General features: G+C 43.3%; 2 protein-coding genes and 1 long non-coding RNA gene across 12 annotated transcripts in view; 2 read left to right on the forward strand and 1 right to left on the reverse strand.

The window, feature by feature from the left end:
- Positions 1-991: 991 nt before the first annotated feature.
- On the forward strand, positions 992-2,782 carry LOC142096949 (uncharacterized). 2 transcript variants are annotated; one of them, XR_012678061.1, is made up of 4 exons: positions 992-1,877; positions 1,908-2,315; positions 2,403-2,483; positions 2,573-2,782. It is a non-coding gene; the product is annotated as an uncharacterized LOC142096949 (long non-coding RNA). The 2 variants fall into 2 exon arrangements; XR_012678060.1 differs by having other exon boundaries at positions 992-2,315.
- An 8,144-nt stretch (positions 2,783-10,926) lies between these two features.
- Positions 10,927-25,683, reverse strand: DUSP18 (dual specificity phosphatase 18). 8 transcript variants are annotated; one of them, XM_075178639.1, is made up of 5 exons: positions 25,549-25,683; positions 20,654-20,777; positions 17,026-17,267; positions 12,679-12,706; positions 10,927-11,552 (listed from the first exon to the last, which is right to left on the reverse strand). In XM_075178639.1, the coding sequence occupies exon 5, from the start codon at positions 11,537-11,539 to the stop codon at positions 10,949-10,951; it is 591 nt and encodes a 196-aa protein (XP_075034740.1). In that variant the 5' UTR covers positions 11,540-11,552; positions 12,679-12,706; positions 17,026-17,267; positions 20,654-20,777; positions 25,549-25,683; the 3' UTR covers positions 10,927-10,948. The 8 variants fall into 8 exon arrangements, with proteins under 8 accessions (XP_075034740.1, XP_075034733.1, XP_075034737.1 ...); XM_075178632.1 differs by having other exon boundaries at positions 10,927-11,555; XM_075178636.1 differs by lacking the exons at positions 12,679-12,706; positions 17,026-17,267 and adding an exon at positions 13,350-13,424.
- OSBP2 (oxysterol binding protein 2) overlaps positions 25,676-27,721 on the forward strand; it is a 184,219-nt gene continuing 182,173 nt past the window's right edge. For both annotated transcript variants that reach the window (XM_075178585.1, XM_075178590.1), the window contains exon 1: positions 25,676-25,948. In XM_075178585.1, the coding sequence (XP_075034686.1) occupies positions 25,692-25,948 (257 nt within the window). In that variant the 5' untranslated portion in view covers positions 25,676-25,691. The remainder of the gene's footprint in view (positions 25,949-27,721) is intronic.

A 27,721-nucleotide genomic window follows, 5' to 3' on the forward strand; every position in this document is an offset into this window, starting at 1 on the left:
GGGAGTAAGGTTTGAAGTAGAGAGTCTATTTTACACCATTTTTGTATAGAACATTTTACAGGAACAATATCTCATGGCATTATCTTACATAGGGTGCATGGGCTTTGAGACATAGGGAAAGGATGGTGCCCTAGGCATATAATCTGTTGTCCAATTTTTATCAAACCAAAGAGCACCTACTTTCAACAGCACACAGATGATCTGCACTAGTGTTCAGGGGGCAGAAGACCCACTATAGCCTGATGTCACTTGCTGTACTAGAACATGGGGGTTTACTGAAACATAATACTTTCCATTGGGGTTACACCCATAGTATACACTGCAGTCCTGTGGATCTTTCAGTGGTCTGGGTGGTGGTACCATAAAGCCTTTAGAGGGTCCCAAAGTACCTGCTAGGTCCACTGTATGTAAATTTTCTAAGTCAAGAAGCTAAAGGTCTACTGGTGGGGCCATTTCACCATCACCCAGCCAATCAGACTCTTCTAGCATCCAGTGAAGAATTACTGCTCTGATCAAGATCTATTTACAGTTTACATTAATCTGAATGTTTCTATAGCCTGGAATATTATCTAACTGTGCAGTGACTTTTCCCCAGAACCATAATCGTAGAATACTCACAATAATGAGTTGCATGAACTTATAAATGTAATGAATTGTCTTGGGTTGAGTTATTTTTTTTCTTTCAGATGAAATCCTTTCACAATGTTCTTTGAATTTCATTACCTGACAAATGAAGAAGACTCAGAAGTGTCCTTTTGTGATTTTGCTCTTCCATTTAGAAGTGTTCATTACCAGACATCACTTTCCAAGGTCTCATTTTCCTGGAATCTATATCCACTTCAAGTCTTATGGTAGAAAGATCTAATTTGTACACTTTTTATATACACTCAGTGGCCCCTTTATTATGTACAGATATCTGCTGTATTGTACTAATAAAAGAAGAACATTTGGATCTTACCCAGAGCAGTCAGATGTGTTTTCCAGCTATACTTGCATGATGAACAACAGGCATTTTAAATTACCGATTGTCGTTTCATTTGATTGCTTCTTCTGTTCAAAAATCTTGTTTAAAACGATTCTGCAGTGTGTTGGAAATCACAAACAATTGCTCGACCAACTGCCGATAGTTCCTCAAACAGCGGCTCCTTTCTGGACGTGTGTATGTATATTTATCTTTCATCCTTCTGGATGAAAATCTTAAAATGGGATTTTTATACTCCCGATAAATCCTTTTCTCTGATTCCATCTAGGGACACTGCTATCATGGGTTGTAGTGGGGAGTGAAGCTAGGTACACACTACAGAAAATACAACCAACTTTTTATGCTGAGCGATTTTACATGCGATCGATGGTCCGATCGCTCAGTCCATGGACTGCATACACACTAGCCTTGTTTAGGACGATAAAGGGAAGAGCGGACGTCCCTTTAGCGACTTTTTACAGCCATCTTGTCATGAGCAATAGTTTTAATTTCGTACACACTGAAGCATCATTTACAGGGGATGTAACTATATACCAAAGACATTAGCCTAAAGGGGCAGAGATTTCACTATAGTTAACACCCAAAGCTTCATAAAAGAGAAGGCAACACTGTCTCTTCATTCATTCATATAAAATAGAAGTTTAGTAACATACATAAAATTTAGAAAAACATTTAACTGCTAAAGTACAATGCAATGAATATTCCCTAATAATAAAATCCTTTCGTATGTAATGGAATGCTCCAATCTCGACGTGCATCATCGCTGATTGGTCCACAGCAGAAACGAACGCCCATGTCTGAGTGTATAAAATGTCAGAGGAACCTGTTTGGCGCCGAGGAGCGTGAGAAGATGGCGAGTGAGAAAGTGTCAGTGGGTGTTAAGGTTGAGGAGAAGGTGTCAGTGGGGGTTGCAGGTGAGGAGAAGGTGTCAGTGGGGGTTGCAGCTATGGAGACGGAGACTGAGTCAGAGATGGTGCTGGAAGGGCCAAAAAATGTTGGAAAAGTTAAGGTGGGGGATGGAGATACTCAAGAAGACCAAAGAGCAAATCCAATGAGCCCAAGAGAGGTGGAGATGATGGTCAAAGTACTGGACCAGGACGACAACAACATTAAAAAAGGTCAGTAGCACATTTAGTGTACCTGTTTGAAGGACTTATTTCATTCTAGTGTCACATAAAGCAATGTAAACGCCTAATTTGTAACCTAATTTTTTTTATGTCAGAACGAAGAATTAACGGTGAGAAGGCCTGTTTTGATACCACTAATGTTACACCAGTTATCAAACAAGAAAAAATCGAAAAAGAAAAATATATAAAAGAAGTTCGACACGAAGGTATTTCATTGAACATGTATAGACAACTAAATGCTTTGGGCACATACCTGTACCGTTATAATAACCAAAATGGCGCCTGTTTTCCAGAATGTATGGAGGTTAAGCCAGCTATTCTTGCGATTGCGCCACAGGGACCAAAACATAAACTGATCTCGAGCAGTGTGCAAGGTGAGAAAATAAGAGTATTTATGTCGTTGAATATAAACTACAGATATAGAAGTTAAATGGTAAACATTTTTTATTTCCTTCTTTCGTAGATAAAGAAATCAAAGGGAAAAGAAACCCAAGCAACATCAAGACCTGTTGCCATAAACCAGTAGCACCTTTAAAAATACTAAATACTAAAAATAATACTCTGCAGTACTCTGCGCTCTGATTGGTTCTCTGAGCACGTATGGGCGCGCTCACGTCGCACGCGGATCTTTTCAGACAGACACCTGTGTGTGTTTAAAAATTGCTGTACTTTTTTTTTCCTGCAATAAAAATGTTGCATGAACACTGTGGTTTATTCTGGGTATTTCACAAATATTCGTTAATAAAGGTTAATATAACTTTAATAGTTTATAAAGGTTAAAGTTTATAAAAGGGTAAATATGAATACATTGCCAACATAGACGCAAAGGGTAATAACACACGTGCTTTATACAAGTGTAATGGTCTGCAGCCAGACAGGTGCAATATACATCTATACAAAACATGTTCTGGGACAGACATCAAAAATTTACATACACACGCCCCCCAGGTCGAGGAAGTATCGGAGGATTGTCGTGGATCAGACGGAAGATTACACACTACACAACGGAAACGAGATTGGAACGAAAATATTAAACAGTACGACCAACCAAATGAGGCGACAATCGTCCATTTGGGCAGACTTTCGACCATCGTGTCACTACACACACTGACCCGACTTTTGAACGAGCGTTCGTATGTCGGCTGATTGAGCCGATTATTGGACGAAAACCATGTAGTGTGTACCTAGCTTGAGTGAGTTGGCACTTAACTAGTTATCTTTCCTTATCTTTTTCTTCTTTTTACATAGATAACTCAGAGCCTGCTTAGTGTGCGATTAGAATCTGCAAACTGTAAAAAAATAAATAAAAAAATTGAGACGCAGCAGGCTGTGTACAGGGTGAGAGCCTACAGGCTCTCACTCTTAAGTGTGGATAACGAGAGTGTAACAGGCGGCTCATTCGCTGTTGTCACACTTGGTGGTACCTTATGACCGAAGCTACCTGCGGATATAGAACACCGATTTGGAGCCATGGCAGCTGCCATCTTATGGCCACTACCAAGTTCCCCTTAGAAGGGGGGGGGATTTAGGTAAATAACTACATCAACTATCGATGTACAGCAGCAGACCCGATGGTGCACTTAAATTATGGAAGTGGCGCACATTAGTACTAAGAGGCGGCTGAAGCAGAGGAATGCAGCTGGGTGGGCAGTATCGCTGGCACAGTCAATGGGCACTCTGGTGCAGCTCACCCATCAGCCGGAGACCACAGCGCTGTCTGCGAGCTCTCCTACCTCGACAGGGGGGCTACAGTTTCAGCAGTACTCCAAGAACAGGTTAATGACGGGACAGACCTAGCAACCGCTAGCCCTTCATTCTCTATTGTTTCCCAGAGTGCCCCCGTAGGGGAACCCACTTGGTCCTCCTCTTTGGTTAGGGGAATTGATAGACTGAACAGGTTTCTAGACTCTCCGAGATTTTCTCAGTCTAGAACCAAACGTAAGAGAACCAATCATCCTCTTCTTTCAGTATCAGATTCAGAAATATCTGAAGAGGATGGAGAAATTCCTTACAAGACAGATGGTCACCACGTGATGGATGTTGAGGATTCTTACAGAAATCAAGGCATTGAGAATCTGGTCTTGGCAGTTAGAAGGACCTTAGACCTCTTAGACATAGATGAGTCTACCGCTGCAGATCAGGGTCTTTTTTTAAAAAAGTCTGTTACCCCCTTCTGAGTTAAGGGAAATTGCGGAGGCAGGTTGGTCTCAACCGGACCGCAAGGTAGTAGTTCCTAAAAGATTCATGGCATTGTACCCTCTACAGTGGGAGGATGTTAACCGTTGGGAACAAGTACCAAGCGTTTACACTCCGGTAGCACACCTGGTACGTCACACCACTTTGCCAGTCCCGAGCTCAGCTTCCCTTCAGGATGCTATCGACAGGGAAGTGGAAGAGGCATCAGGCTATTTATATGAGGCGGCTCAAAATGCAGCCTCAATGTCTTCCGCTGCGTCTGGCTCAGTGGTGGTAGCAAGACGAACCCTTTGGCTTAGATCCTGGGAAGCCGATGCAGAGTCAAAGTGTTCCCTTGAGGCCCTTCAATATTCGGGATCGGTACTGATTGGCCCCCGAGCTGGATAATATAATTTCTCAGGAGACGGGGGGGGGGGGAGGGTACCAGAGTCTCGGATACCCAGGTTCACAGAGTCTCGGATACCCAGGTTCAGTTCCTTTCGCTGGCCCTTTATAGGGAACTCATCCAATAGAGGTCAGGCAGGCAGGGGCAGATCCTTTGGCTTCAGAGGGCATTCGTAAACAGGAAGGTCTTCTTCCTCTTCCTCAGCAAGGCATACTGCACCCAAGCTGCAGGATAATCCTGCAGCCTGACTCGCAGCCTCCTCGCATCTGCAGTTATTCAGGGAACAGTGGATACCGTCCTCCCCAGATCAATGGATTCAGGGGATTATGACAAGGGGCTACATGATCAGGATAGTGGGTCAGGCCCTGCGTCGGTTCTTTCCCACCTCCTTACCGTTAGATCACATCAGGAGACATGCGATCTTAGATTGTGTCACTTCTCTTCTTTCTGCAGGGGTCATTTGTGCAGTTCCGGAAATGCAGAGACGCCAGGGATTCTACTCAAACCTATTCACACCCCTGCCCAATCCCTGCGCTCGGCCAATGACCGTCGTCTCTCCTCCACTCTGATCATCTCTTCCCACTCCAGAATCCAAGACTTCTCCCGTGCTGCCCCCCTACACTGGAATGGTCTCCCTCGCTCCATCCGTCTTTCTCCCAATCTGTCCTCCTTCAAGAAGGCACTCAAAACGCACCTGTTCCTAAAAGCCTACCAACCTTCCACCTAACCCCCTCATCTCATCTCCTCTGCCTGTTCTCCCCCTCTCTCCTCCCAGCCCCCCATTCTCTCCCCACTTCTTCAACTTGCTCCCTGTGTGCCTGAGTTCTGTCTACCCTCCCTTAGGATGTAAGCTCATTTGAGCAGGGCTCTCTTCCCTTTGTTCTCCATACCTGTTCTTCTGCTCCGTTTTTACTGCATTAGCCTGCCTGGAGTCTCTGAAGTTTTGGTATTTTTTGTTTACTGTGTGTAATGTTTCACCTTGTTTAGTCTACTGTTTGTGCTGTGTACGGCGCTGCGGAACTCTTGTGGTGCCCAACAAATAAAGGATAATAATAATAATACTAATAATATTCTTGGTCTCAAAACCGGATGGTTCCTTCTGACCAATTCTCAATCTAAAGTCCCTAAATTTACATCTGCAGGTGGAAAGTTTTCGCATGCAATCTTTTCGGTCTGTAATAAATGGCATAGAACTGGAAGAATTCCTGGCGTCCATACATATTCGGGATGCCTACTTGCACATTCCAATATGAGAGGGACATCAGTCCCTACTTCGTTTCACAATAGGAGCCTCCCACTACCAGTTCAGGGCGCTCCCATTTGGTCTCATCAGCGCCAAGAGTTTTCACAAAGGTCATGTCAGTTGTCTTCGTTCCAGGGGGGTCAGAATAGTGCCCTATCTGGACGATCGTCTCTTCAAAGCGGCAACCGCTTATCTCGAGCCAACATCTGGACCTTGCAATCGGGGTGTTAGAGTCTCACGGATGGATCTTAATTCTAAACAAGTTCCAGTTAATCTCTTGCCAAAGTATGACAGTCTTGGGTCTCATCATGGACCCCAGAGAACAGAAGGTGTTCCTTCCCGAGAACAAAGCCCGATCCATTCAGATCTTGACGACCCGGGTCTTGTCTCAACGCAGTCCCTCCATGCTCCTATGCATGAAGCTCCTAGGGAAGATGGTCTCGACATTCAAGACTATTCCTTACTGAAGATTTCACTCCAGACGGTTTCAGTGGGATCTTCTGAGTGGTCAGAGTCTCACCTCAGGTTGGACTCCCAGCCAGTCCGTCTGTCTCAGGAGACCCGGTCGTCCCTTCACTGGTGGAGAACTTGTTACCCTTTGAATGTGGGCAGGTAGTTTGTTCCAGTGTCCTGAATAATCGTCACGATGGTCTCCAGGGCTGGGGGGAGGCGGCGACGACCCTTCACCTTTGCCTCCAGGTCTCTGGTCACAAGCAGAAGCTGCGCATCCAATAAACATTCTGGAGTTGAAAGCTATGTTAATGGCACTGAGGGGGGCTCATGCTCTTCTTCAGGGATTTCCAGTCCGCCTCCAATCCGACAATGCCACAACAGGGGAATACGGCAACAAACAGGGGCGACCCAAAAGTGCCAAGGCAATGCAGGTGGTTACTCAGATCTTGAAATGGGCAGAACTATTCGTTCCCTCGTTTTTGACAGCTAAACTGGGAAGCAGACATCCTAAGTCGACACAAAGTTTTGCCAGAAGAATGGTCTCTCCATCTGGAGGTCTTCCAAATGCTTGTTTGCAGGTGGGGTCTGCTGGATCTGGACTTAATGGCGTCGAGACACAAACGTCAGGTTCCCAGGTTCTGCTCAAGGGCCAGGGACCCCCTCTTCCACGTGTTCTCTAGAGGGTCAGGCAGCGAGGTCTGCCAGTAATACTAGTGCCCGGATGGCCACGCAGGGTCTGGTTTGCAGACATTCTGTCTATGGCAGTCGGGCGGGGTTTATCGCTTACCTCTACGTGACGACCTTCTCTTTCAGGGACCGTTTCGACACCAGGACCTTCCTCGGATGGCTTTAACGGCAAGCTGTTGAGACCGCCCTCTAGAAGTCAAAAGGGTTCTATTTCAAGGTGGTGAACGCTCTTTTGCGGGCTAGGAAACCTGTTTCTGCTCGTATCTACCACAGGATTTTGCAAACCTACATTCGTTGGTGTGAGAGTAGAGATCACCATACTGCGACTTTTAATCTTCCCCGTCTTATGGCTTTTCTACAGCATGGTCTTGAAATGGGCCTCCGGTTGGGTTCCTTGTAGGTTCAGGTATCGGCCTTATCAGTCTATTTTCAGTTGCGATTGGCGGACATGCCAGACATAAGGACTTTTCCTTACTAGGTGTTGCACATTCAGCCTCTCTACGTACCACCCACTGCTCCATGGGATATTAATTTGGTACTTTCAATGCTTAAGTCTCCTCCTTTTGAGCCTATACAGTCAACGGATCTGAAATTCTTAACATGAAAGGTGGTTTTTCTGCTGGCAATCGCCTCAGCTCGTAGAGTACCGGAACTTGGGGCTCTTTCATGCAGGTTTTCCATGATGATAGGGCGGTCCCCAGTACTGTTCCTTCTTTTCAACCTAAGGTGGTTTCGGGGTTTCATTTAAAGTAGGAAATTGTACTTATAGATTTTCAAGAATCTTCTACTTTTTACGGAGATAACTAGACAGAGCTTTTGGATGCCATCAGGTCCTCGGTACACACATTTACTAAATTTTACCAGTTCACAGGGTTTGCATCTTCTGATGCTAGCTTTGGCCGTAGTGTTTTACAGGACGGTCAATCAGAGCGGTCCCTCCCTTAGGGTGGCTGCTTTTGTAAGTCCCCATGGTAGCAGTGTCCCGCAGAAGGATGAAAGAGAAAATGGGATTTTTATACTCATGATAAATCCTTTTCTCTGATTCCATCTAGGGGACACTGCGTTCCCTCTCTTCTGCTGTTTGGTCTTTGGTTGTTTTTCTCCCCTTCCTTGGCGCTTTAGAATTACACTGAGGAGCTACAGCGGGGTTGCAGAGAGGAGGGGTCTGTCAGCAGGTCACAAGTTAACTAGTTAAGTGCCAACTACTTCACTTCACTCCCCACTACAACCCATGGTAGCAGTGTCCCCCAGATGGACTCAGAGAAAAGGATTTATCGTGAGTATAAAAATCCTATTTTAAGATGTCTCTACCTTTTCACGTGGTGCGGTGTCAGACCGTCATGCAAATGGGAATACTGTGCTGTTAATGGAGAAAATTTCTCAAGAATATTCATTTTTCCAAGCTTCATATACTGTCCATGCAGACCTTGAACCATGGCATTACAGGTCTCAGGTATGATTAAACCCAGAGCTTGAGGTGAAATTGCTGAGCCGTATTTGAGATCTGTCTGTGGCTAAAATCTTAGAATAGCATCCGGTCTCATTAAATGGGTGTCCTTCTTCTGGATGAAGGGGGGGGGGGGGTCACAAGTTGAAGCGACTCCTGGAATGTGGGTTCATTCATCTTTAGGAAATTCCTGAAGTCATCAGAGTTGTTGTCCCGTATCTCCTGGAGCAGGGGAATATGAAAGGAAGAGTCTCTCCTCTGGAACCATTCTTTGGTCCTACAGGACCGATTATTTCTCCTTTCCCTCCAGGGGCTAAATGTATGAACATGCGGGTTCTTCAACACCCGCGTGTTCAGCGAAGTTTCCCTTTACAATGCAGCGCCGCTTAAAATTTAATCGCCGAACACGCGGGTGTTGAAGGACCCGCATGTTCATACATTTACCCCCAGGTCTGTGCTTGCAGTCTTCTTGCCATAGCGAGTAGCAAAAGACCACAAGCTTGCTGTACTTCAACAGTATGTATTATATTAAAATAAATCGTTTGTGGGAGTTTTTTGCTGGTGATGTTCAGTCCTTTATTTAAATTTTTCAGCATATCGCTGCAGGGAGCTCATATATCGTATCAGTGTGTACACAGTCACAATCTTTTGAGCCAACTTTATGCCTGTCAAAAATCACTGGCTGGACGGTTGGTATCTCAAAGTCAACAAAACTTTTTCTCCTAAGACACGAAATGGAATAAAAGGCAATAAAGCTCACATTTTAATTGTGGTCGCAGTCAATTCCTGTCCTAAGATTAGGAGTTATAATTTTTCTTCAAGAGAGAGCTGTCTGTTGAATTTGCACACAATTCTCTGTAAACTCTAGAGACTGTTGCAAAATCACAGCAGATCAGCAGTTTTTGAGATACTCAAAGTACCCAGTCTGCCACCAATCATTCTACGGTTAAAGTCACCTAAATCTCATATCTTCCCGATACTGGTGATTGATTTGAACAATAACTGAACCTCTTGACCATGTCTGCGGGTTTGAAAGAGTAGAGATGTTGCCTATAGCAACCAATCAGATTCTAGCTGTCATTTTGTAGAATGTACTAAATAAATGATAACAAGAATCGGATTGGTTGCTTTAGCAATATCTCCACTTTTTCAAACCCACAGCCTGATAAATTTACCCCCAGGTGTGCAAAGTTGATAGAGCCTTATTAAAAAGACTCACTGCTATAATAAAAGCAAAAAGTTCCAGAAAGGATTAGTTTAAGGGTATTGTAGTTTTCTTATCACTTATTAAAGGTGAAAAAGGTCTGACATGATTTATCTTGTTTTGAGGCTTTACATCACAAACATATGGAAACCGGCAACTTCAATAAAGGTGTGTAGACTTTTAATATCCACTGTATGGGTATTATAATGTTATGGGATAATGAAAATCATTTTATGGGCCAAGGATTATAATGGGAAGAATAATAATGGATAAATGATAAAGGAACTATATGCAAGCACATACCTGAGAAACGTATATACATTTATAAAACAGGTAAATAATTCAGAATAACGGACACTTGATAATGTTTTGTATCATCTATGCTAAACTTTTATATATTGAAGATTGTTATAGAAAATTATGTAAATGAGATTTTAAATGAAGCTCCCAATCTGCATACAATCTTTCCTGATATAAGTATCATTGACCTGTGATCTGTATCTAAGCTTATATGGGTATCTATAAGCAAATATACAAAGAGAGTACCTAATAGTGTAAGTTATTATATCAGATACCACTATGTGCAGATAAAAGTAGATTTTGTAGCTTATTTTAAGACATGTTGGTCCAACACAACAGTACTTTTTCCATAGATGGTTAATCTCATGAAATATGCACACGGGGAAGAAACAAATTGCTATCTAAAAAGTATTAAAACCAATTATTTAAAAAATTTCCTTAAACCTGCATATACATTGGTTCTAGTCACTGATAACTTCACAAATGCAACTCAATACTAGGTTTCACCCATTCAACAGAATTGACTATTTGAATGGTGGTTATACACAGTGGAGCCAACCATCTTCATACATTGTTCCTGTCTCCAGTGAATAGGTTGTGCTTATTTTCAGAAACAGAGGCCTGCAACCCTACCTTTAAGAACTGGGAGTGGGAGGTGATGCTTCTCCTTTAACATGGGTAGAATTGTATGGAAGCTATAGCTATATATTGACACAGAGTCCAATTTGGCTACAATATTCATATATAATGTATATTGGTTTAACCCACTTTAAGATTGCAGACTGGATAACTGATTAACTGCAAATTATAAAATGGAAAAAACAGTTTGATAAGTCTTCATATATGAAATCAATCTATAATTTAAAAACATTGTAAAAGTAAGAAAGACAGTTCAAATAATATCTTTGACTAAACAACTGTTCTTCAAAATGGAACCATGTTCTTTATTTCAGCCTCATAAATAGATGGGATAAGTCCTATAGGTGAATTTATCATATGGACTGTATTTTTCCCAAACAAAGTCAGCTCATAGGTGACCAGCTGTCTCCAGAAGCCAGGGTTGGGGCGGATAATAGGTCTGCATGTTTTTAAGTGGACATGTGCAGCCAGCAGGGAGAGTCCACGGTATCTCATTAGAAAAGCGAGGCAGAGTGTAGAAGACCTGCTGACCCCTGCTGAGCAATGGATTAATGTGCGTCCTCCCTTGGCTTCTACTTGGTGGATCTTATGCGTTATGGTTTCAAAGCAATCCAACAAAGGGGTGTCCGGCGTGTCGGCTACTGCGAAATGCAGATATTCCACCTCGGGTAAGGCACGAGTAGAACATTGCAAAGAGACGTTAATGACACAAGTGATGCGATGGGTAGTAAGTAAGTACTGGTTGTTTGCTGCTGCTGCATTGCTCAGGTACAGGCTTTCTATTACTCGATTCAGTCCACACAGAGACATCAGTCCACTTTTACATGAGCAGACAGCTCCTTTATCTCTTGTCTTGATATTCACTGGCAGTACCATAGACCCTGCTATTCTGCTGGAATGAAAGCAACACATCAGCTAAACCTGTACCAAAATGGAAAAAATTATTTATAATATACACTTTCAAATCTCCAACCAATCTTACACACAGAACTTGTACACACTCTTCTGTACAGACCCGTTTTTATATTCCTCCAGATAGCCAGGTGAAAAACGCAGAATTTGTAGAAGGGGGTTTCCACACCACGCCGCCAGTGGGCGTGACCAGCATGCATGGGGGCGTGGCTATAATTTTAGACAGTGTTTGGCTGCTCTCCAACTCTTCCTATCCCGATAATATACATGAGCAATGCTGCATGCACTACTGTTAGGTGCACGCAGCTCTCCCTTTTCAAGCAGAACTGTTTGAAGTGGGAGCAGGGTCCAGCCACCTCAATTATACAGTGCCCCAGGCTTGGAGGGGGGAATACAGGCACTAGGAAACCCCCCCACCTCGGTTTGCCTATGATAGCGGTGAATTATATTATCTTGCCATGTCAGAGAAATTAATAAATAATTCAGGAGTTGCTGATTGTTACACTATTTCTTTGTAAGCCCGCCCACTGACCTAGTCATAGATTTTAAAACTACCTTATTAACAGAGGCAGGGCGTAGAGAAAGAAGCTTACATAGAAAGCATAGTTTAAAATACAAGGAGCCGTATCTGTTACACAGTGTAAACAACAATTTAATTTTCCTTATGTGAAATTTACAATAATAATTACATTTTTATCTCCATAAATAGAAAGAAGACAAGATTCCTAATATCAGTATAGATGCCTACACAAGTACACATGCACTCATGAGAAGTTCATTTTAGACGAGTACTTATAATTACTAATACGTGTGTGGCGCACAAATAAATCTTAACTGAATGATTCTTAATTGAAAAGATTGTTCAGAATGCAGTTATCCCTGTTTACAGATTTTGCCCAGTGCGAGAGAGATAGATGTTTAGAAAAACCATTAACACAGAAAATCCAGATTTTTTTTTTAGAATTGCATCTCCATGTTGCATTGTATTATATTGAATTACTTTCAAATAAAACAATACAAACCATTATATTAATGTGCTGCATATGGCTCAGTGTAATCTTATAATAGTTAAGAAATATGGAAGATATAAAGTCAAACCATACCATTTTAGGCCATGTGATGTCCACAGTGCTGTGTAGTTGTATAGGAAGTGTATATCCAAGTTGCCAAGCAACAGTAGTATGACTTGCTGATATCACAATACCACTATGTAACACGGCTGTCCATCCTGTCTACCTCACCATTTAGGTTATTTCATGCTTGGCTATCCATTTATTTTTACTATAGTGTTTCTTCTCTTTTCCACATTTAATTTAAGTGTCAAAACAGCCAGCTAGGAACCCAAAGGTTACTCTTTGCAAAAGAAAAAACTTTTATTCAAGATGCACCAACAAATCAAAGAGATATCAGCAGTATCACAGACGTAAAATTAGACACATTGTCGACACTATCTTAAATATACAAAAAACCCAAAATGGTATTTAAAATGCATTTACATTTTTTCTCATTAAAATAGCTAGAAAAATAAAAACATGAAACATATAATTAAAGAATGCGCATACTTTATGTACATTTTTACGGGTTAGATCTCTCCTACTTTCAAATTAGGAATAAATGATTGACATGTATACATCAGTACACATAGTTGTACAAAAAATAAAAGAGAGAACACTACCCATATGGAAAAGAAAGCAGTTATGGGAAAGGTATCATTACTAGACCACAATTGGGTTTGTATGTAACCCCTCGACTGCAAAAGGCAAGTAGAACTCACCTTCTACCTACATTCCAAAACTGTGAAGGAAGAGTCCCAAGTGTTTACTGCCAGTTGGCGTGTCTTCTTGTAGTGCTGCAGCGGGAGAGACCCACATGTAGATCCATGAACATGGTGCGTACATGCTCCCCAGGCAATGAGCCACAAAAATTTCAGGGATAGTGATCTCTCAATCCCTGTCTCAGAAAAACTTGGGTGCACCCTCACTTGGAAGGAAAAGTCCTTTTTCAAATGAGGGCGATCCTGTTAAATAATTGCCTGCTGATCATTTTTGTGTACAGCTCAAAAAAAAGTAGCATTTGCTCCAGGTATAACAAATGTGTACACTTACTACCCGTGATAGTGCAGAAATAGCATAGGGATGTGGCTTGCCAGTTAGTAAGTGATAAAGTCACATTACCCTATTTGTACACAGTATAATAATGTAATGAGGCGTCATATACACGAGAGAATATTACCTTGACTGTTATTAAGAAATGTGAAAGTCACATTGTCAATATAACATGTAATATATTAAATTAAAATACAAATATCTGTTGTTTTCCCCTTTAAAAATCAAATGGGAAAATGTCCTGCAGTAGTCCAAATGGAAATGTCAACTAAGTAATGGTAATAGAAGGACACAATGGTAATGATTTAATTACTATTTGCTTCAGGGTCAATAAGCAATCAGCCAATAGTTCTGTTGCGTATTGTTGTACCAGCCCTCCAGCACCTGCTAGAGATACTGAGATACGCCTCCTAAAACGTGTATCTGCTGATGCATCCAAGTCTAAAGGGGTATATTTACTAAACTGCGGGTTTGAAAAAGTGGAGATGTTGCCTATAGCAACCAATCAGATGCTAGCTGTCATTTTGTAGAATGCACTAAATAAATGAAAGCTAGAATCTGATTGGTTGCCATAGGTAACATCTCCACTTTTTCAAACCCGCAGTTTAGTAAATCTAGCCCTAAGTGTGTCACAGTTACTTGCACACACCATTATGTACTCAGTGTTAGGTGGCCTGACCTCACTCTCCAGTCATATGACAACAACATGTAACTATACGCACAAACAAGAATATGCAGAAAAACTGTATATGGACAAATGCAATTTTGGTGCACACGCACAGGACAGAAAGCATATCCCACCCCCAGGGGCAGGGGCCCCCAGGCCAGTCCCATAGTGGGCTACCTTGGGCTGAGTCACTGGGCCACCTGCATTCTTTTTCCTTTAAAATGTTCCTAATAGGCTGCTGAGTGGAGTCTTACCCCCGGGCTAAACTTTGCCAGCCCTCCCCTGCCCACCCCCTCACCAAAAAAAAATAAATGGCATAAATCCATCACTGAATGATCCGCTAAATGCCTTTCCTTACAGGGATTTTACAATCCTACTGAAATGAATGGATCTTTCCAAGAGAGTGTAAAACAGGCAGATATTCTGCTCTGACAGCTGTTAATGGACATCTCAATGTATAGAGAAACTTTAATGAACTAAATATGCCCCTCGCAAACAGCAAAGAGAGAGAGCACTGCTAAATGTGGGAGGATATTTCATTAACAAAAACTTCCTTTCAAAATGCTGCAAGCATCATTTAGGGCTAGCAGGAAAACATGGAAGAAAGGGATTTCTTCTGCCCCTTCATTAAACAGCTGCTAAAAAAAAGAGACTATGGAGAACCTTGTGGCAGTAATTTTCCTGTTAGGAGAAAACAAACAAACATATTTATACACCTTTTAGAGCAAAGATGTAGTCAACACTATTGGCTAATTAGTGGTAGTACAGCCAATGTGCAGCACAGTAAGGCTTGTCCAACACATACAGTATTTGTAGCCTCTGTAATCATATTTTTAAAGCATCTGTATTTGTGCAGATTAGATTGTTCATCACACTCACATACACCAAGAGTTTAGTCAGGGGACATGTGCAATTACATGATCCTTTGTATTTAATTAAACAATGCATGGCCAAAAATTCTACACCTTTGATTTGTGTATTGTAACAAAACATTTGCTGCTCACATACAAGGCAATAATCAATCAAATCTATGGAAAAAGGTCATACTGTACCTGTGCGGTCAATCTCACAGACCGCTGAAGTCAAAATACACTAATTATAAATCAATCAATTTGAGTAGTCTGAAGATCTCCCTCCCTTTTTGCAAAAAAAAAAATTGCCTGCTTTGTATACTCCTAGGAAGGATGTGTTAAATAAAGAAAGTTGATTTAAAAGGCCCTAAATACCTTTTTTATTTACATATTTAATAACACCAGTAAAATCTTATACTGATCAAGGGCCACCCCCTAATGTTCCCTGTTTTGTCATAACGCTGCTTCTCCTACTAGAGTGGATTAACGTCTTTATGGGCACGAGGTCATCTTATGTTTACATCTGTGTCAACTGCTGATCTTATGACACACTCAAGGAGAGTCAATCTTTATTATGTTTGATTCAAGTGGGTGTTGTACTTTTATGTTTTGGGCCATCTGACAACAAGAAACAGGTTCAGACGTTTTGATAAAAAGAGCACTGATAATCGGAGGATATTTACCAGGGAGGGTTGAAAGCAAGTAACATAGACATAAATTCCTAGAAGCTCAGACAAACAAGGCATAGATCATTTAAAAAGTCTCTAACCTGCAAGATTTATTACTACTGTGTCTTTAGTCAACAATACATACATGCAAATGATTTTCAGACTATTTTCTAGAGCAGCATTTCTGAGTAGGCAAACTTTAAGAAACATCCATTAATATTTACATATTGTCATAAATGTGCTTTATTTATGTATAGCAACTTAAAGAAAGTTATGCTATGAAGAGTTTAAGTAAAGCCTTAAGCTGAGGGCAATTAAAATATCGTGTTATAGTTGACAACACTAGCCCTTAAGAGTTAAAATTATATCTCTGCCAGCCAATCGTAGTTAGAAGGGGGAGGGTCTGATAAAGGATAAATCACACTGTGTGGGTGGGCTGGCTCTCTCTTGGTTTCTGGTCTACGGATACCCCCTCCCCGCCCTGAACAGTTGTATTTATGTTCCTGATAATTTTTTTTTGTTCTGACGAGGCGCAGTTGGTGGGAGAGTAGTGCAGTCAGTGACTAATCGAAGGTGCTACCATTGAATGGCTGCACGTTGCTGTTCCTTTCGAAGCAACCCGACTCTTGGTCCTCTTGGGCGGAGGGTCCCTTGGCGTGCCTTTGGGCAGGCGCGTCATTGTGAGTCCAGAGGGGGGCAGTTGCAATGACGCCAAGTTTAGCTCCGGCCAATGTAAAGACTTGGGTATGGTAAAGTTTTGGAACAGTGGTAAGTGAGGTTTACAGTACGCTGTATTGGTTTCAAGATTGGTTGTTAAATAAGAGTTCAATATGTTAATTTAATAAACTGCGAGCCCTCTTGCCAAATATACATATTGTGTCCGTGTGGTTATTTTGTTTAAGTATTGTGATAAATTTAACAATGAAGGTAATAAAGTTGTGTCAAGGTATTAACACTGAGCATTTTAAGAAGACCTTTCAAGAATTCCAGTCTTTGTCCTTCAGCATCTCACCCATCCACGCTGCCAAAAAAAAAAGAACCCAGTCACAAGCTCTCTACTGTTACAGAAGACTATAAACTGAACAACCAATACAAACAGTGCCACCTAATGGTAATATAGACAATGCTCTATCCAGCAGGAGCAGGTGGTAAAGGATACAGACACAAATCTATTGTCTGAAAAACATCTGATTGCAGATTTCTATTACTTTAAGGTGACTTTCCCTGCCGTGGGGATTTGTGTGCAGCCTTTTGTTGCGTTATGAAACTCTGTTTCACCCAAACTTGTGCAGACGTTTAACTTAAATGTTAACGGTTACCACTGCTCCAGGGGTAAAAGCGGTTAGTTCTTGCGAAGTTATCTGATCGCCATCATTTCGAGAAAAAACACTTCTGCCACCACTGCAAAGATGATACAATTATTATCTGATTGGTTCTGACTGCACCATACATTCAGCCTTTTATACGTGTAATTATTACTTATTTTATGCCAAAAATTATTTTTTTTAAAAAATTGAGTGACTTCTGGAAAGTATATGCCAACACATTCTTAATGTCTCAGCTTAGCGCAGAGATAAATCACATCAAGATGAAAAGAGTACAAAAAACACCATTATGAAGGATAACTTGACATTGAAAGAACAAAGTCATATACAAAAACTATAAGGGTTTATAAGAATCAAAAAGACGTATAAAGATCACAGCTGCGCAGTAAAGGACGTTTGTCCTGATATCCATACGATAGAGAAAAAGGGGTTACTGTCTGCTGCACATTTTGGACACAGAAATAATGTGTTGTTTACCATTTAAAAACAAAATTTTTATATAATTCATTAAAAAGAAATTGTTAACTCCTAGATCAGGCGAATTACTAAAATCATCTTATCAAAAATAAATGAAATAAAGTTTGGATAAAAGTGAAGAGACAAACTCCTCCATAAGCGAGTTAGGTATACTTCATATAACTCCTAGGGGCATATTCAATTGACGGCGGGATCGCCGAAAATACCGCGCTTCAAAAATATTACCGTTAATACGGCAATCCTGCGCGTAAAAAAACGTTAATACGGTAATTTACTCGCTGGATTTCAGCGAGATATTACCGTATTAATGGTAATATTTTTGGAGCGCGGGATTTTCGGCGATCCCGCCGTCAATTGAATATGCCCCCTAATGTACGTATTCACAGATCGTATGGTAGTGTGCAATCCCTTAGATTTCTCAGTCTGTATAAGGCAGACAGAGTTTATGAAAGCTTCACCCGGTCATAATAAAAATTCCTACGGTAGGAAGAAAATTGTGAATATAGGATAAGAGCAGTAAAATGAGACTTCTACACTTTAAGAGGGCAGCCGACAGTTCTTAAATACAGCTTTCAAGTTTGCGGCTTTCAATCCCAAAATCTATATTGAGACATCTCATGACGGATTTGAACATATAGTGTATTGCTATCTCCTAAATACCCATTAGTATTGTGAGTATAATCACGGGCAAGGATATAAGGCCTAGAATGTATGTGAAATATACCTAACTTCCTTAAGGAGAAGGCTGTCTTTGCTCTCACCTTTTATTATGGAGTTTAGTATAATCTTGAATAAACACAGATGGGTCATATACATTTATGGTACACAGTTATAATAAGGGATTCAGTAATTAATAATACACTTCCTGGCAGCCGTGAGCGAATAGAAGTCATTCCAACTGTATAAATCATTAAATATACTGTAGATAAACATCTTTATCACACATTCTAACATCACTGTAAGAGGAAAGGCCTACTTTAACTAATTACCTCTCTGCATAGAGGTTTTCTAACCACTGAAATCTGTCATCTTCCATCTTGTAATTCACTATTTTACAAACTTATTTAAATTATCTTCATGATTTTAATATTTTCCCTGATCTGAGTGACCAATTTCCTATTACTGAATATCATACTTGTCAACTTTTCCTTGTTGGCCTCAGGGAGATCCCAGGGGAGGTGGGCGCGCGGGGGCGGGGCTTGATGAATTGCATCATTTTGGTCCCGCTACCTAAACGACTGTCACAAGTTTGGCCATTTACAGCAGGGGGTGGTGCTAAGATGACACGATATTTGCGTCATTAAGCCCCGCCCCCAGGCACTTATCTATTGTGCGGGCGAGAATCGGGAGGCTGCCCTGCTCTCCCGGGAGGTCTCCCAGAAATGCAGGAGTCTGCCGGACATTCCGGGAGAGTAGGCAACTAAGCGTTAAAGAAAAGCAGCTAATGAATCTCTAGAGACTGAAGCGTCTTTTACATTTCTGTCTCCATTACTGAAGTCATGTTGTCTTACCTGTCAGTCTTTGATTAAATCTTGGGTCTGCATGCCAGACTCTTCAGGGAGTGAGGGAGATCACCCCTATTTCATGGAGTCTCCCTGACATTCAGGGAGAGTTGGCAAGTATGCCATACTTGCCAACTCTCCCGGAATGTACGGGAGACTCCCGCATTTTGCGAGAGTCTCCCGGACTCCCGGGCGAGTGTGGCAATCTCCCAAATTCTGCACACTTCACTAGGAAGTGCCCCACTTCCTAGTGAAGTGGGCAGAATTAGATCCCAAACGCCGTGATTCCCGGTGAATCGCTGCGTTTAGCCCCGAAATTACGCGATTTCGGTGCCCCGGCCCCCGCACGCCCACCTGCTACAGAGAGTCTCCCGGACACCAACTTAAAAAAGTTGGTAAGTATGAAGTATGCTGAATAGTAAACAACACATAGATTCTGTGTGGAAAGTATGCACAGGACAACAATACCCAATTTTTCCTACCACTGTACATTATTCTGTGCTAGTCATTGCTGTCTTTGAAAAGCATTGGTAAATAAAACTAATAAACTGGAACTAAAAAAAAAAAAAGGAAAATGTAATGCTTTGTACAAGTAAACAATTTGTGTATTTTGGGTGCATTCCCACTAACACTAAAAATCATTGTTCTATTCCATACCCTAGTGTTTTTACTTGCGTTGCAGTCGCAGTTTTCAGAAAACGTTACTTGTTGCCTTTTTCGACAACGTTACTTATTTGTTTGCAATTGCATTTTACAGTGCTAATACAATCATCTTTAATGTGCTAATAAATGCAAGTAAAACACATATAGAACATGTGCATCCCATTAAAAACTGTAACAAGAGATGTGGGATGGACTTTCACAGGCAGCATGTAAAAAAGAATTTCAGAATGATTTTCCAAATAATAGTATAACAAAAAAAGAGGAATACGCACAAAATTCACTCAAAAGACAAAGGCTGGACGTATATAAAGTATTGATTTAATCATTATATAAAGTCATTATGTGTTCACTTTCTGTACATTTTGTGAGTTTTTCTCATTTTTCTGAAATTATTGTTCATGAAATCATTTAGAAATTGTTTTCACCCAGTTGAAGAAGTCCTATTTAAGGCCCAAAAACGTACTGGTTACATTAAACTTGCACACACTGTTACCATTTTCACCCTCGAGGGTACCACACACTTGCCTACTCTCCCAGAATTTCCGGGAGGTTCCGGAATCTCGGGGAGTCTTCCCGGACGAATAGGCAACCTTCCTTGATCCTAAAAAAATGCCGAAATTCATGGCATTGAATATCGGGGCGGGGCTTAATCGGGTCATTAAGCCCCGACCCACTATTCAATGCAGTGAATATAGGCATTTTATAGTGGGGGCGTGGCTATGGTGACGCAAAGATATCACCACGCCCCTCCTCCTGCCCCCTGTCACATGACCTGTCCTACTGGAGGACAGTACAGAGTCCCTAAGAAGCTAGGACTTACATTTCACTCTGGATTACTTTCCACAGCCACCAGCTGCCTGAAACAAAGGGTCTTCTCCACTCAGCCTGCAGCGGATGGCGAGACGCTCCCAGATTAGAGGACCTTCAGCAAAAAGGCAGGAACCCTGTTTAAAACAAGAATAGCCTTAGAGCATGTACATGAGGGGCTACAGCGTTGTATCTTTAACTCTTTAACTCCTGTACTGCCCAGATCTCCCCCATCTTTGTTTGAAAGACGGGAGCCCTCTCTTTGAAATGAGGGGTTACTTATTAGTTATTGTCCTGCTACCAGAGAATAACTCCCAACACTACAGAAAGCGTTAAGTCTAAAGAAGAGAGTGTTATAATTCCAAGATCTCCCCTATCCGATCTTTCATATCTTTATTGGTCCATTTGCATTTAATATTTTATGCCTCAAGAAATAAACACAATTAAATTTTTTGAGGGACTTTGCATTATTATTTTTGTTTGTTATTTATTTTTAATTACATTATGGGGGGGATTCCATTAGCCGCGATGGTTGAGCACATTTACGGGTACTGCAGTACCCCAACATAGAGGTGCGAGAAGATTTATACAATGTTACATCGCCGCAAAGTTCCCCTGCGACCATTTTGGAGACACTCTGCAGAAACTAAATGCCCCCTATGAGTTATAATCAATGATCTATAATTGATCCCTGTTCTTAACTCAGCCTCACATTTTAGAATTCACTACCATATTTAAGATTACAATTACCATTTAGACTAGGACAGATCTAGAAAGAAGAAGACATTTTATTTCCCATTTGGATTATGTTCGATCAAGAAAAATGAAAGACTACATTCTATAGAAAATAGTGACTGAACGTTCCGGATAGTCTTATCTTACCTATCTTATCTTATTTATTTGAAAATTGAACATTTATTTTTTTATTCTTTTTGTATAATGGGCATGGGTTTTAGTGACCCCTATCATTTATACCATAGACACCTGTAAGGTGGCGCATCTCTGGCAAGTGCTAGCGGCATATGTAACAATACACAATGATAATGAGGATCAGAACCAGTCTCTAGCCGCTGCCGACTGCAGATTGACCACTCTTGCTGACAGTAACTCATTAGTGTAACTGGTATATTTTATGATGTTGCGACCATCTATTTGCATTCCTTAATTGATATTTCCATTTGGACTACAGCAGGAAAGAAGATTCCCATTTGATTTTTAAAGGAGAAATAACAGATGTTGGCATCTAATTTGTATTTAATTATATTTTATGCATTTTTCACAGTTATTAATAACACAGTAAATACACTATTCTCTCCTGTATAAAATAATTAATTCCATTATTATATTGTGTACAAATAGGGTAAATGGATTTTATCATTTACTATCAACACGGACAAGCCGCATCTCTATACTATCCCTACGCTTTCTCTACATTATCTTGCTGTGTAAATATACAAATCTGTACGTATACTGCTGGCACATATGCTAGTTATGCACAACTGCACACGTTAAGATACATCCAACTATAGTCTCCCGCCCTGCCACATGGCGCATTAATGACACTATACTTCACAACCCACAACTTACTCTAGAGCTGCAGACCCTTCTAGAAGAATATTTTCTCCTCAATGACCTTCCAGATATGCCCCCACGACCCTCTGGGAAGCCCATAAGGCGATGGTGCGGGGGTCACCTTATTAGCATGGCCTCACTTCGCAGGAAGCTGTCTATCTCTAAACACACATCGTTGGCTATACAGAGTGACAACACAAGCTCTCCCCAGACGATACTACCCTGGCCAAGCTCCTCAAGGTACGGTCTGATCTAAATCTCCTTCTCTCGGGATCCACTGCTGCAGCCCTGAAACGGCTGAGGCAAACGTTTCATGAGAAGGGAGACAAAGCAGATAGGATCTGAGCTGCTCGCTTGAGGGCTCAGAGATCACAAAATAACGTTATGGCTTTGAAGTCTGCCTCTGGCTCACCTATCTACAGCCCGAACCAGATTGGTCGCGAGTTTCAGAAATTCCATTCTATTTTGTGCAACTTAGATAGACTGATCCCCGGGAGTGCCCCCCGTGCGGAAACCATAGCAGCTTTCCTGAGACGAGCAAACCTCCCTACACTCACTTGTAGCTCAGCCCAACAATTAAACTAGGAAATTACATTGGGGAAAATACAGGCGGCTATCAAGGCACAACAAATCTCTAAGGCCCCCGGGTCCGGATGGCTTTACTGCAGCCTACTATAAGCGATTCTCCCAGACTTTGGTCCCCCACCTCCATACACTGTTCAATGCGGTCTTACGTGGCGTCCCTTTCCCTAAATCGGTGTTAGAAGCGCGCATCATAGTCATACATAAGTAGGGAAAGGACGCTAGTGATTGTGCAAGCTACCGTCCTATCTCCATCCTTAATGTAGATGTTAAGATATACGCAAAGATCCTGGCCACCCGTCTGAACAATGTCCTTCCGGACCCGATCCACTGCGACCAGGAGGGATTTATCCCAGGCCGTCAGGCTAGGGATAACACCTGGCATGCGATAGACTTAGTCCAAATAATCAACCAGAGACGTATTTCGGCCATGTTGCTTTACCTGGACGCCGAGAAGACATTCAACCAGATTTCATGGGACTTTATGTTTCATGTCTTGAAGGAAAATGGCTTCTCGGCTGAATTCCTGACAGGGGTATCTGCCCTTTACGATTCTTCCACAGCTAGGGTTTTAGTCAACGGTTCTTTATCTGAGGCCCTCTCCCTCTCTAACGGGACGAGACAGGGCTGCCCCTTGTCACCCCTAGTTTTCGTGCTAGTTATAGAGCCCTTGGCGGCAACAATTCGGCAGACAGCTATGATAACGGGTGCGGAGGTGGGCCCCCGGGAATTTAAGGTCTTCCTCTTTTCTGATGACATACTTCTCTCCCTCACTAATCCTCAGGAGTCTCTGCCTGCTCTCTATAGACTCATGGATGAGTATGGCCATGCTCCTCCATGTCCCCCCTTCCCTCAGGACCAGCCTACAGTCTACCTTTGCTTTATGCTGGCAGACAAACAAGATCAAATATCTGGGAATCTACATTACCTCTTCATATGATAGATTATATCGGGAAAATTTCCCCCCTCTACTAACTAAAATCAAACAAGACTTAGGAACTTTGAGGAGCTATATCATATTGTGGCTGGAGAGGATCATTGCTGATGATGAACCCGATCCCTAAGCTTTTGTACCTTTTTCAGACTCTCCCAGTAAAAGTACCTGACTCTGTGTTTCAGGACTTGCATTTCTCGGTCCTTAAATTTGTATGGCATGGCAAGCCCCCTAGAATCTCTGTAGCAGTGCTCAAGAAACCCAGGGCTATGGGAGGTAGGGGGTTTCCAGATATCAAACTCTATTACTTGGCATCCCATTTATCCCAGGTCGCGGTTGTCTATGTTCCCCGCCAGAATATAGCCTGGGTAGACTTGGAGACCGACTTCGCTGGGGTCCATTCCTTGGCATCACTTTGGGACCTCCCTAACATAGACAGCCCACTAGAGGCCTCCTCCCTCCAATCTCTTAAATTTTGCCTGTCTCTATGGCACTCCTGTCGGGTTAAGAACAAATTGTCCTCCCTCATTTCACCTCTGACTCCCCTCTGGGGCAATCCACGCTTCACTCCCGGTAACTCCTCACAGCAAATCAAGTATTGGCTACAAGCGGGAATACAGGTGGTGTCGGACCTGGTTGTCAATAGAACTTGGGCCTCTATGTTGGATCTTTGCTTTTCTTTGAATATTACCAGGTTCGGCACTTCACTATGTCCTTATGACATGTTCCCATCAGGGCCGGTGCTAGGGTCCACGGCGCCCTAGGCATTTTTAAAAAATCGCCACCCCCCCCCCCCCAAAAAAAAAATCGCCGCCCTCCTCCCTTCTCTCCTTACCTTGTCCCTTGTCTCACCACCGCCGCCTCTCTGCTCCGTCTCCTCCCCTCCACTCACTGACACTAGTAAGTGGAGGGGAGGAGACGGAGCAGAGAGGCGGCGGTGGTGACAAAATAGCCTCTTCCCCCCCTCCCCGTGCATCTGATGCTGTGCGGCGGCCGTGACAGGTATGGTCAGCGGTCGCCGCACAGTTTTAAAGTATTTTATTATTCTGTAGCGCCCTCCAGAGCCCGGCGCCCCAGGCAAGTGCCTAACCTTGCCTAATGGGAGCGCTGTGCCTGGTTCCCATCCACTTAACAGGCCTGTTAGCGGCCCAACCAGGCAGTTTTTACAGTAATACATCTCACAACATTCTATGGGGCATATTCAAATAACCGCAATGTTCCTCCTAACATTGCGGCTCCAGGTACTACGGTTCTTCAACACCGGGGGTAATGTAACATCGTGGCTGCACACATTTTCAGGTACTACGGTACCTCAACATCGTAGTGATCAAACATCACAGATTTCTAGTAATCGGTGATGTTACATCACTGCAGAGTGCCTTCAGAACCGTTCCGGGCACACTCCACGGCTAACTGAATATGTCTCTTTAAGTAGCAACTATTTATAATATCACAGGTCTGAGGAATAACCTTACCTGTAGCAAAATTTGATTAGCACAAACTTTTGCTTGAATTTGGCTAATCTCTAGTGTAGAACCCTGTGATTACACTGGTGCATATTAAGTATTAGATTGTGATGTAACAGCCATGTGCCCTTACACTGACAACTGGTAAAACATGCAATATAAATCAAAGGCTGGCAAGCTAAGGATCTGCAGCTGCTATGAAGTTACAAATCCCAGTCTATAATAAGGACACATGTGGGCATGCTGGAACTTGTAGTTCTACGGCACCTGGAGCTCCTATGCCTGGCTCACGATCGGGTGAGCCGGCCACAGACACTGCCCACCCGCAGCTGCCTACCGAGTCACGTGACTGACCTGTCTCCATCCCGGGGGATACTGCTGCCAGTACGGCCGTGTCGTCACGTGACCCGTGTTTGTTTTGTTGCTGTTCCTCTGAGTCACGTGGCAGAGAGGGGTGTGTCGTGTGCCTATGTCCCCGCCCCCGTCGGAGCTGGTTTATGGGGAGAACGGCTGCTCTGGTCTCTGGTGGGCTGGTGTCTCTGTTCTCCGCTGTGCGCTGTCTGTCCTGTCCGCAGCCCAGCTCGGCGGGCCCTGGAGTCACAGACATGAGTAACTCAGGATCCGTCCTCCAAAGCACTCCAGCCAGCCCTGGTCCCGACACGTACAAGGGTTGGTTGTTCAAATGGACCAACTATCTGAAGGGATATCAAAGGCGCTGGTTTGTGTTGAGCAATGGTCTGCTATCTTATTACAGGTGAGTGTGATGAGCCAGTCCGTGTGGGTTAGAGGCCATTAAGTGAATGAAAGGTCCTAAAACAGACAGGTGGAAGGATGAGGGTACAGGGAGCTGACAGGTGGAAGGATGAGGCTACAGTGAGCTGACAGGTGGAAGGATGAGGCTACAGTGAGCTGACAGGTGGAAGGATGAGGCTATAGTGAGCTGACAGGTGGAAGGATGAGTGTACAGTGAGCTGACAGGTGGAAGGATGAGGCTACAGGGAGCTGACAGGTGGAAGGATGAGGCTACAGGGAGCTGACAGGTGGAAGGATGAGGGCACAGGGAGCTGACAGGTGGAAGGATGAGGGTACAGGGAGCTGACAGGTGGAAGGATGAGGCTACAGGGAGCTGACAGGTGGAAGGATGAGGCTACAGGGAGCTGACAGGTGGAAGGATGAGGCTATAGTGAGCTGACAGGTGGAAGGATGAGTGTACAGTGAGCTGACAGGTGGAAGGATGAGGCTACAGGGAGCTGACAGGTGGAAGGATGAGGGTACAGGGAGCTGACAGGTGGAAGGATGAGGCTACAGTGAGCTGACAGGTGGAAGGATGAGTGTACAGGGAGCTGACAGGTGGAAGGATAAGGGTACAGGGAGCTGACAGGTGGAAGGATGAGGCTACAGTGAGCTGACAGGTGGAAGGATGAGGCTACAGTGAGCTGACAGGTGGAAGGATGAGGGTACAGGGAGCTGACAGGTGGAAGGATGAGGCTACAGGGAGCTGACAGGTGGAAGGATGAGGCTACAGGGAGCTGACAGGTGGAAGGATGAGGGTACAGGGAGCTGACAGGTGGAAGGATGAGGGTACAGGGAGCTGAGAGGTGGAAGGAGGAGGGTACAGGGAGCTGACAGGTAGAAGGATGAGGCTACAGGGAGCTGACAGGTGGAAGGATGAGGCTACAGGGAGCTGGCAGGTGGAAGGATGAGGCTACAGGGAGCTGGCAGGTGGAAGGATGAGGCTACGGGGAACTGACAGGTGGAAGGATGAGGCTACGGGGAGCTGACAGGTGGAAGGATGAGGCTACGGGGAGCTGACAGGTGGAAGGATGAGGCTACGGGGAGCTGACAGACTGGTGGAAGGATGAGGCTACGGGGAGCTGACAGACTGGTGGAAGGATGAGGCTACGGGGAGCTGACAGACTGGTGGAAGGATGAGGCTACGGGGAGCTGACAGACTGGTGGAAGGATGAGGCTACGGGGAGCTGACAGACTGGTGGAAGGATGAGGCTACGGGGAGCTGACAGACTGGTGGAAGGATGAGGCTACGGGGAGCTGACAGACTGGTGGAAGGATGAGGCTACAGGGAGCTGACAGACTGGTGGAAGGATGAGGCTACAGGGAGCTGACAGACTGGTGGAAGGATGAGGCTACAGGGAGCTGACAGACTGGTGGAAGGATGAGGCTACAGGGAGCTGACAGACTGGTGGAAGGATGAGGCTACAGGGAGCTGGCAAGGCAGATGGAGAAATAAAGTGGAATAGGTGGCATAGGTGAGGGTCTGACTAAGTAGTTGGGTGGTAAGCAGGGGCAGGCTGGGCATGGGGGCATCTGCCCCTTGGGCTGGTGCCATATTGGGCTACCTTGGGCTGGGTTACTGGGCCACCTGCATTTTTTTTCCTTTAAAATAGGCTGCTGAGTCGAGTCTTGCCCCCCCCGGGCTGAAATTTGCCAGCCCTCCCCTGGTGGTAAGGAAAAGATTTAGTGATGAAACCAGTATATTATTCTGCCATACAATAGTTCAAAATTAAAT

The sequence above is a fragment of the Mixophyes fleayi genome, chromosome 1 (genome assembly GCF_038048845.1).
Source record: "Mixophyes fleayi isolate aMixFle1 chromosome 1, aMixFle1.hap1, whole genome shotgun sequence".
NCBI classification, from domain to species: domain Eukaryota; kingdom Metazoa; phylum Chordata; class Amphibia; order Anura; family Limnodynastidae; genus Mixophyes; species Mixophyes fleayi.